At 21.5% G+C, this 10,973-nt stretch overlaps 4 protein-coding genes across 4 annotated transcripts in view; 3 read left to right on the top strand and 1 right to left on the bottom strand.

The window, feature by feature from the left end:
* DICPUDRAFT_97000 (uncharacterized protein) overlaps window positions 1–1,394 on the top strand; it is a gene marked incomplete at its 5' end in the record, with an annotated part of 2,134 nt that extends 740 nt beyond the window's left edge. Inside the window, one exon of the mRNA XM_003285301.1 lies at window positions 257–1,394. Within this exon, the coding sequence (XP_003285349.1) occupies window positions 257–1,347 (1,091 nt within the window). The 3' untranslated portion in view covers window positions 1,348–1,394. The remainder of the gene's footprint in view (window positions 1–256) is intronic.
* A 507-nt stretch (window positions 1,395–1,901) lies between these two features.
* Window positions 1,902–3,280, top strand: DICPUDRAFT_149214 (uncharacterized protein; the record flags this gene model as incomplete). The annotated part of the gene is made up of 2 exons (XM_003285300.1): window positions 1,902–2,275; window positions 3,133–3,280. 2 exons carry the CDS (start codon window positions 1,902–1,904, stop codon window positions 3,278–3,280), a joined length of 522 nt encoding a protein of 173 aa, XP_003285348.1.
* A 2,272-nt stretch (window positions 3,281–5,552) lies between these two features.
* DICPUDRAFT_96999 (uncharacterized protein) lies at window positions 5,553–7,678 on the top strand (the record flags this gene model as incomplete). The annotated part of the gene is made up of 3 exons (XM_003285299.1): window positions 5,553–5,565; window positions 5,624–5,746; window positions 6,167–7,678. The coding sequence occupies 3 exons, from the start codon at window positions 5,553–5,555 to the stop codon at window positions 7,636–7,638; spliced, it is 1,608 nt and encodes a 535-aa protein (XP_003285347.1). The 3' UTR covers window positions 7,639–7,678.
* Window positions 7,679–9,869: 2,191 nt separating this feature from the next.
* Window positions 9,870–10,181, bottom strand: DICPUDRAFT_29193 (uncharacterized protein; the record flags this gene model as incomplete). Its single annotated transcript, XM_003285280.1, has 1 exon — window positions 9,870–10,181. A coding segment is annotated over one exon (312 nt), but the record flags the coding sequence as incomplete, so codon positions are not given.
* Between the last annotated feature and the right edge of the window lie 792 nt (window positions 10,182–10,973).

Below are 10,973 nucleotides of genomic sequence, written 5' to 3'. Positions count from 1 at the left end.
GAGATTGACCCCAATAAAAGAGTATGAATATTTCAACGAGATCATTTCAAATTTAGAAATTGTGGCAGTAGATAAAAATTGAAACAATTAGACATATCAAAGCATAGGCAGCTGGTAATAGATGGTTCAATAGCAATTAGAAAATTTGTTAATATTACAAATAGTTTTAAAGAATCAAATTTTATAATAAAAGGAATTAAATTTATAAATTGGAATAATAATTACATTTTTTATTTTAATAACCCAAATATAAAAGTTTATTTTGATAACTGCATCTTTGATAATACACAATCATTTTCATATTTCGAGTCTGATAATCAATATAATTCAAAATTAGTATCAGTAAATAATTGTATTTTTAATAATATTCAATCTATATATTTTAAAGTGTATACATACCATTTTATAATAGAAAATTCAATTTTTAGTAATAATATAAACTCTATATTATACGGCGATGGTGATAATATAATAATAAATAAATGTATATTTACAAATAATAAAATAATAAATCAAAAAGAATCAATTCTTTTATTCAATAATAATAATGATGAAAAAATAAAAAATAATTATAGAATAAATATAAATATAAATAATTCTTTATTTTTTAATAACTCAATTACTCGCTTATTGGTTTCTGGTGTTAGAAATAAAATAGTTTTGTCTCAATTCAAATTATCACTAACGAATTGCACAATAAAAAACAATTATATAAATTCATTAAAAGATAACACAAACTATTTTTTTTCATTAGGTTTTTTAAAAGAAAATTGGGAAGTTACATTTTCAGATTCAATCTTAGAGGGAAATAATTTAAATAATAACACAAATGTTGGTTTTATAAGTGTTAACAAGGAATCTAATAGTGGTACAATAATAATGAACCATGTTAACATTACGAAAAATAACCTGTACCCTTTTATATTCACAAACAACTCAATTATTAAAATAATGAATAGTAACATCGAAAACCTAAAAGGTATTCTAAAAGGCAATTTAAATGGTTACAACACAGAAATATTAATAAATAATAATGATATCAATATTTACAACATCAACAATAATAAAGATAGATCAAAGAGCAAAAACAAAATTATAATAATTTTTACCGTGTTACCAATTACAATAATTTTTTTTTTCCTATTATTAGTTTTCAGAAAAAAAACAATATCAATAATAAAAAAAATTCAATACAAATATTCAAATTTAAACGGACCAAATTATAATATTAATAACAATATAGAGATGAATAGTCAATTTGGTCAAGGTGATGATTTAACTGTAAAGAGTGATTCCTCTGTAAAAAAATTAAATGATAATGAATCTGCAGTTTATGATTCAAATTAATAAATTTATAAAAAAATAAAATAAATCAAAATAAAAAAATTAAATGTAAATTTAAATTAAATTTAGAACATTAATATTAAAAAAGATTTATTTTTTTTTTTAATTTTTTTTTTAAAAAAAAGTGTGGTAATTTTACTTTTTTTCTATATATTTTTAAAAAATTCTAAAAATAACTACATTTTTTTTTATATTGATGTGGTTTTGTAAAGTATGTAAACATATAAAAAAATTGAGTGAGAAAAAATTTAATTAATTAAATAATTAATATATTATTTTAATATTGTAAATTTGATAGATATTTTTTTGTTTCTATAGGTTTTTTAATAAATATTATTTTATAAATTAATTTTAACAACCATATGATTTATATTTTTAAATTTTTAAATCATTTTAAATATAATCTCCTCTCAAAAAAAAATATTATATAAATGAATAAAATTATAAATATAATTTTTATTATTTTTTTAATAAAATATAAATTTATTTTTTCACTTGATATACACATAAACTATCAGTCCAATGAAACATATATTAACAGTAATTGTGGGGGTAATATGACATTAGACAATATATACCCACCCTGCATATCATTCAAAGATGCTGGTGATAGAGTTAGAGACTTTATAGATAAAAATAATGCAATAAATAATCTATATATTTTTTTGCACATTAACGAAAATCAAACAGAACTTAAAGATCCAAAATATTTAGGAATAATAAACGGGGTAAATGAAATAAATATTAAAGTAATGGGCATGGTAACAAGTGATGAAAAATTTAAAGCCATTCTAAGTGGGGGAAATAGTGAGAGTTTTTTTCAAAGCGATAGCAGCAAATTAAGCATCTCTATAGAGGGTATTAATTTTGTAAATTGGAATAATCCCTCTTCATTCATATTGGATGCAGGCCAAGAAGAATTCAATGTACAGTTTTTAAATGTAACAGTTATCAACTCTGAAAATATATTTTCATTTAATAAAAATTCAAACAGTTCTTTAATATTAAAAAATACAGTTTTTGATGATATCAAAAAATATTCATTATTCATTTTTTTTAATAGAATTTCAATTGATAATGGTGCTATATAAATAGTAATTTTGAAGGTATATTTGCAAATTTTAATGAACTATTTTCAAGTGATGGGTTAACATTTATCAATAATACTGCAACCTTATTATTTAAAATATATAACCCAAAAAAATCAGTAAAAATAAAAATTTCAAATTTGTTGGTTCAAAAAAATAATATATATACTTTTTTCAATTTTTACAGTAGGTTACCATCAAATATCACTATTTTAAATCTAGATTTTATAGAAAATAATATCAACAACAACAATCTATTTTATCTTGATGGTAGCTTAGATTGTTTATTTGAAAATATGAATTTTTTAAAAATTTCAAATGAAAAGGCAAATAGAATTTTTTATATTTATAAAAAATCTTTGTTGAACCTAGTAAATATAAAATCAAATCTTAATGTAATCAATTTCTTATATATTGGGGACTCCACCATAAACTTTTATAATAGCTCAATTACATCCTATGACTCTACTATTTATGGATGCTCAAATACAATCTCATCATTTTACACAATATTAAAAAAAAATGATACATGTAATAATTATTATAGTTATAGTTCTAATAGTAGCACCAATAGTTTAGAAAAAGTACCAGAATCCAATAGCCAAAGGCATAGAAAAGTTCTAATAATAGCCCCAACGATATCTATATCAATCCTGTTTATAATCATCATAATCTCGGCCATTATTTTTTTAAAAAAAAGACATTTAAAAAAACATAGTGAAAATAAATCAAAAAAAAATGAACATTTTTTTTATGATACCGGTTCAATAGACCAAGAACTTACATTAAATGGCGAAACTTTACCAAATTTTTTAAACGATAATGAAGATGCAAATAATGATAATTAATTATATTGTGAACAAGAAAAAAATTAAAAAAATAAAAAAAAAAAAATATTATTAATTGATTATTTTATTTTATGATCACCCACACATTTTATTTTTCTTTGAGAAAATAAAATACTGGTTTTTAACACACAATAGAACCACTAGTTTTTTTAAATTTTTTTTTTCATATTATAATTTTGTGATCTATAAACTGAATTGGTGATGTATTATAAAGGTGAAAGGTAGTAATATGTAATATTTGTGGGTTAACGACAATTATTTTTTAAAAATCCAAAATATTATAAAATTAAACCAATTTCGAATTATAATTTTAACACTAAATCAAAAAAAAAAAATGAAAAAGGAATTTATTTTTTAAAATCAAAAAAAAACTAAAATTAAAGAAATAGTTCTGCTTTTACAAGTGTAAAAACTAATGTTCTTGAAAATTAGAAAAAAAAAAAAAAAAAAAAAACTATAAAATGAAACAATTTTTTGATTTTATTTTCATTTCAAAATTACAAATAATAATAATAATAAATAATAAAAATCAAATATTTATATAAATTCTATAAAATTAACTAAAATGTCTATTTTTAGTATGTATAATTTATAATTTATTATAAAATCTTTAATGAAAAACAAAATACTAATGTATCATTATAGAAAACCTCATCAATTTAACCTCTGGTGCCAAAAACAAAAACCAATGTTTGCCAATGAATAGTCTTTGTCAAGGAACCCAAATAAACTTTGGAATAAATTCTGTTGCAGATGAAGCAGATAACGATGACTATAAAGGAGGCTCAACAAACCCACCACCAAAAAAAGGAGGTGTTTAATTTTAATTTTTTTTAGTATTCTTTAAAAATGTAAAAATATGTAAAGCAAATTTAAAAATCTAAAAAATTTATTTATTGAAATAATATGTAAAATCATAATAGAATTAATTAAAATGTAAAATAAAAATAAAAAAAATTATATTTTTAAATCACACACCCACAAATTAAAATTTTTTCATTTTTTTTTTTTTTTTTTATTTTAATTATTAAATTTATTTAAAAAAATTTATATTCAAACCGTTTAAAATAGAAATGAATAAATTTAATCATAATTTTAAATAAAATACAATACCCGTTCATTTACATTAATAATAAACCTAAACAAAGCTTAAACTATACAGGTGTAGAGTGTGGTGGCACCAGTTTAGATTTAATCCATATAGATGTAAACCTTCCATGTAAAACTATTCAAGATGCAGGTAATAGAGCAAGAGATACATTATAAAAAATAACATCGATGGAAGTTATAATGTTACATTTATAGTTGTAAATGAAGATAATAATCAAATGATTAGGTAGAACTATCACTTTGGCAGGTTAGAGAACATAGAGGTTATAATAATATCTGTTGTGGATAGAGAATATAGAGTTTACAAATTTGGATATAGTAAAGTACCAAAGGTACAAAAAATTCAGAAATTGATAATGAATTTGAAAATATAAGTATAGCAATATGTGATAATATTACAATAAAAAGTCATTTTCAAAATTAAAAATAGACGATAAAGAATCTGCATCCATTGATTAAAACCAAAAAAATATTTAATAAAACCAAATAATAATTAATTAACAAAAAACCTTTTTTTATTATTTTTGTTTATTTTACATAATTATAATCTAAAAAATAATATTATAGAGATTAACAGTCAATTTGGTCAAGGAGATGATTTAACTGTAAAGAGTGACTGCACTCTAAAAAAATTTGATGATAATAAATTTTATGATTCAAATTAATATAAATATAAAAAATTAATTTAAATTTAGAACATCAATATTAAAAAAAGTTTCATTTTTTTTAAATAAAATTTTCAAATTGCGCAGCCACTCATAATTTTTTTGAAAATTTTATAAATAGCACCTTCTAAAAAAAATGAGACATAGATCTATTTTTTTTTTGAAAATTTTATAAATAGCACCTTCTAAAAAATATGAGACATAGATCTATTTTTTTTTTTGAAAGTTAAATGTTTTTGAACAAATGCATTATATTTTTAGATTTTTAAAAATATAATAAGAAAATTACAAAATTTGGTGACAGAAAATCAATAGAATTAGACACAATTTTTTGTTTTTACAAATTTTATTATATTACACAAAAAAAAACAACATGTTTTATAAATGGCACACAAAAAAATTTTTATTTATAATAACTATAAAATGTGTAGGTTTTTGATTTAATTTTTCATTTCTAAAAAACAAAAAATAAATAATAAAATCAAATAAATTCTAAAATGTCTATTTTTAGTATGTAATTTATTTTTAAAACTTTAATAAAAAACAAAATATTAATATAACTTTATAGAAAACATCATCAATCTAACCTCTGGTGCCAAAAACAAAAACCAATATTTACCAACCAATCTCCTTTTCCAAGGAACCCAAATAAACTTTGGAATAAATGCTGTTACAGATGAAACTGAAAACGGTAACTATAGCAGCGGCTCAACAAACCCACCACTAAAAAAAGGAGGTGTTTAATTTTAATTTACTTCAATATTTTTAAAAATTGTAAAAATATGTAAAGCAAATATAAAAATGAAAAAATCAAAAAAATATATTTATAGGAATAATATGTAAAATCTTAATAGAATTAATTAAAATGTAAAATAAAAATAAAAAAATTATATTTTTAAATCACACACCCACAGATTAAAATTTTTTCAATTTTTTTTTTTATTTTTTTTTTATTTTAATTATTAAATTTATTTAAAAAAATTTATATACAATTTGTTTAAAATAGAAATGAATATATTAATCATTATTTTAATCATATTTTTAAATATAATATATAATACCCATTCATTTACATTAATAATAAACCCTAAACAAAGCTTAAACTATACAGGTGTAGAGTGTGGTGGCACCAGTTTAGATTTAATCCATATAAACGCAAACCCTCCATGTAAAACTATACAGGATGCAGGTAATAGAGCAAGAGATATAATAAAAAATAACATCAATATAAGTTTCAATGTTACATTTTTAATTGTAAATGAAGATAATAATCAAATGATTAGGGAGAACTATCACTTTGGTAGGTTAGAGAACATAGAGGTTATAATAATATCTGTAGTGGATAGTAATTTGGCCAAAAACAATATAAATCCATTAATAATAGATGGAAGTAATTCAAGAAAATCTTTTATTGAATTAGCAAACAATATAACGAACAAACCCAAAATATTTTTAGAGAATATAGAATTTTCAAATTGGAATTGGTACAATTTATTTTATGTAAACGTGTATATAAATGGCTCAATAAATCTTTCATATGTAAAATTTAACCGATCCGATACCATTTTTTATTACCAAAGAGATCCAATTGAACTTTTTCAACTTAATTTTCACAACTGTGTTTTTGAAAACATTGTAAACTTAACATTCATAGTAAATTCAAATAATGCAGAATTCAGAAATACACTTTTTAAAAATAACTCAATCATTGGACCATATCAATGCTTTTTATTTATTCCCGAAACCAATTTAATAATGGATAATATAACCTTTGAAAATAACTATATAGATATCGGAAGTCAGTTTATAACCATTTCAAACAGCTACAATATGTCAAATACCTTTTTTATAAATAATACGTTTTCAAAAGTAATTTTAACGTCAACATCCAAAGAAAAGCTTCTATCCCAATCTACAATATCGAACATAACATTCATTGGCAACACCATTCAACCTTTAAGAAACGATACGATAAGTGCCAGTGTCTTATTTGAATATGTAAAGACTGAACCATTTTCATCAATAACATTTAACAATTTAAAAATAATAAACCAATACAATATAAGCACAAAACAGCCTTTTATTTTATTTGGTATGGAAAATACAAATGGAACAATTAATTTATTCAATGTAGAAATAGAATATTTATTTAAAAGAATTTTAATTTTTTCCGATGATGTAATTATAAATATAAAAAATAGTTTTTTCAATACTTATATGGAAACTTTTTTTGGGGGCAACTATACAATAATAATAAACAATAGTACAATTAACAATACCTATATTTTAACAAATCAGGAGAATCAATTGAATTCAAAAATAAACATTAAAGCAATAATAATTTCAGTTGTTTTGTTTTCATTTATAACCTCACTAATAACAATAATAATAGTTAAAAAGAAAAAAATAATTAAAATAATAAATAAAAAAAATCAAATAAAAAAAAGTAAAAGTACCGAGGATTCAGAAATTGATAACGAGTTTGAAAATAGAAGTATAGCAATATGCGATAATATTACGATAAAAAGCGAATCAGTTTCAAAATTAAAAATAGACGATAGAGAATCTGCAGCAATAGATTAAAACCAAAAAAATATTTAATAAAACTAAATAGTAATAAATTAAAAAAAACCTTTTTTTATTATTTTTGTTTATTTTACATAATTATTTATATTTATTTTTCGTTATAGTTAATTATTTTCTCTTTTTGAATATAACCTTTTTCCTTTAAATAGTTTTGAATAAGTAGGTGGTCATACTTAATAATATCCTCTATATTTTTAATAGTTCTTGTTATAGATAATATATCATATCTACCAATTAAATATTCCACTATTTCAATTCTTTCAGCTATTAATGAATCCTCCAATAAATTTTCCAAAAACTCATCCCTAACTTCGTTATCGCACAGCTCAATAACATTTTCTAACCATTTTAAATCTGATGTTAAAACTATCATTTCGGTCAAATATAAGAAAGAAAGATAATACTGATTGTTGTCAATGATTGCTGATTTGTATTGTTGCTGATTGGCTAAAAGTTTGAATATTCTTTTTAAAGTTACAGTTGGTTGCTGTTGCTGTTTTAATTGAACTAATTGATTTAAAAATAAATCTTTTCTATTTACTTCCAAATAATAACATAAATCTCTTATTATGCTGGCTTCTAAATAATGAGGATGCTTTATACTAAATAATGAGGCTGGTTTGAAAGTGATATCATCTTTTAATAATTCTAAAATTATTTCGTTATCTGTGTTGGTAATGAATTCTAAAGTGAATTTTTTTGGATTTAAAACTAGCCTAATATCGTAACCGTTGGGAACTGAATCTGGTGTTACAGCATATAAAACCATTTCACTATGATAATAACCGTTAACCATATCAAAACCACCATATAGAGCCGAAAAATCAGTTGCGTGAGGATTGCTTTGAAAAATTGGATAGAATAAATAAGGTCTTGACATTACATATTTTATAAGCTTTACAGATTTTAATCTTAGATAGTGAAATGAGTGGAACATGTATGGTTTAACTTCTATTTGATTTTCTTTTATAAGATGTGATACTGATAACAGTTTCTAAAGTTGTATTTTTGCAGCATATCATTCTTTGAAAACAGAAATTTACCATCATTGTTGAAAATGGTTTAAATTCGATACTTCTTTGTGTAAACTGTTGGCTCCAAAACTCTATGGATCTACAATAATAATCGATTCCAAAATTAAAGTAATAGCAGTCATTGTCAAATTGGATTTTTTCATCTATTGTAAATATTACATCCACGCAGTACTCTATTTTTGATTCGATATCTGAACAATATATAAACATACTCGAATATCTATTTAAGAGGAATGTAAAAACTTTTTCAAAATATAAGGTGCTGAATTTATATGAATATATATTACAAATTAATACTCTAAATAAAATTGATTGTACTATATCTGATACATTTTCTTCAATTTGGATTTGCTCTAGTTCATCAAATGAAAACCTTTCTATTACTTTGAGAATTAAAAAAATATTGGTATTTAAATTGGAAGTTGAAACCAAATATTCTAAAAGTGCATTAACCTTGTCAACTGTAATATCTTTGCCAAATGAGTAGGCCCAGGTGAAATTGAGATATAATGGGTTCAATAATTTTATTTTATTTATTGTTTGTAAATCACACTTTATAATTGATTTTTCAAATAATTTTGAAAAAATTTGTGATTCTAATCCCAGGTTTGATATATGAGGATATAATTTTGAAAGAGCATTAAGTGCGTAATCTCCAAGTTCATACGTTTCAAAATCAAGATAGGAGACGCCTTTTTTAAGAAACATCTTTTGTTCTTTTTCTTCTTCGATAAATTCATCGATCTCTTTGAAAGAGGAAAAAGTGATATTGTTTAAATCTGAATACTTTCTTTCGACACATTCTTCTTGGGGTGAAACTTGAACCGGCTTGTATTCGTTATTTTTATTATCATTATTATATCTTATTATGTGGGGATATATTAATTCTAGTAACTCTGGGTCATTTGATATTTCTACTATCTTTTTAATGGTATCAAGATTGTTTATAGATTTATTACATTGTTTATAATATTTTAAAACTGTTTTTAAAAATATTTGATTACTATTATTAATTGCATTTCCTAATGATTCTTGTGTAAAATTTAGTGAAGGTATTGGTAGATTTATTAAAATACTGAATATCGTTGGAGCTTCGGAATATATTTGAACTATATCATTTTTAATCAACTCTTTATGAACTATGTTATTACTATATATTGCCTCTAATAAATTATTTATACAGTAGCTATTGTTATTATTATTTTGGTGATTTTCTTCGAGTTTACAAAATAAATTTTTAAGTGAGCAGGTTGAATTTATTATTGAGATGAATTCCTTTGCCTCCAATTTACATTTTAACAATGCGATTTGATTATTATCTACCATCCAATCTAATGAATGTATATGTTTAAATCTAATTCTATTTTTTATATTATAATCATCATAATTAAAATAACTGAACCATTCATTGATATAAATTTGGTTCAATATTTTAGATAAAATATATCTATTATGAAAAACTTTCCAAAATAAACTTTCAAAATAAATATCATTATTTTCTTTCATTTATTTATTACTTTATTTATTTTTAATTATTATTTATTTCAATATATTTTTTGTTAAATTTTAAAAAAAAAATCTTATTTTTGTTAAATTTTAAAAAAAAAGAAAAAAAATGAAAAATTTAAAAAAAATAAAAAAATAAAAATTTTTTTTTTCGCTCCAAACATATTAGACAAACTTAATTTGTTCTTTGAATTTTTGGAGCTTTGAATTTTCAGATTATTATTATATTAAATGTTGGTTGGGTACAAACAGACATTTGTAAATAAAACCAAGATTTGAAGTAATTGTATGTTCCATCTGGAAATAATCTTAGGAAGTTGCCAATAAAAAAATTCTAAATTGGTGGCCATAGATCTTCCATTTGAGACCTTTGCTTTTAACCCGATATAAAAACCTTTTAATTACATAAAATGTCGATAATATGTGAATGTGGAATTGTTTCAACTAATTTTTTAATTTTTTTATAATCTATTATTTAAATTACTGATGGATAATATGTGATATATTGTAATTATATTTGCATTATTTTCAGTTTCTTAAAATTTATAATGATAAAAAAATTAAAAAAAAGAGATAAATTTAATTTTATTTTTTTTACCCCTATTTCCCACACTTTTTTTATTATCATTATTAATTGTTTTTGGGCTGTGACAATATTAATTAAAAAAAAACCATACAAACAAATCAATATATAACACATATCTAATATTTGACCAATTTGTTTATCAGAGTATAATTTAAAGAGAATAAGACGATTTCGATCAGTACTCAACTGGGATATTTTATAAATAC

Source organism: Dictyostelium purpureum, assembly GCF_000190715.1.
Source record: "Dictyostelium purpureum unplaced genomic scaffold DICPUscaffold_43, whole genome shotgun sequence".
Classification (NCBI taxonomy): domain Eukaryota; phylum Evosea; class Eumycetozoa; order Dictyosteliales; family Dictyosteliaceae; genus Dictyostelium; species Dictyostelium purpureum.
This window is presented reverse-complemented; position numbering and strand designations above follow the sequence as displayed.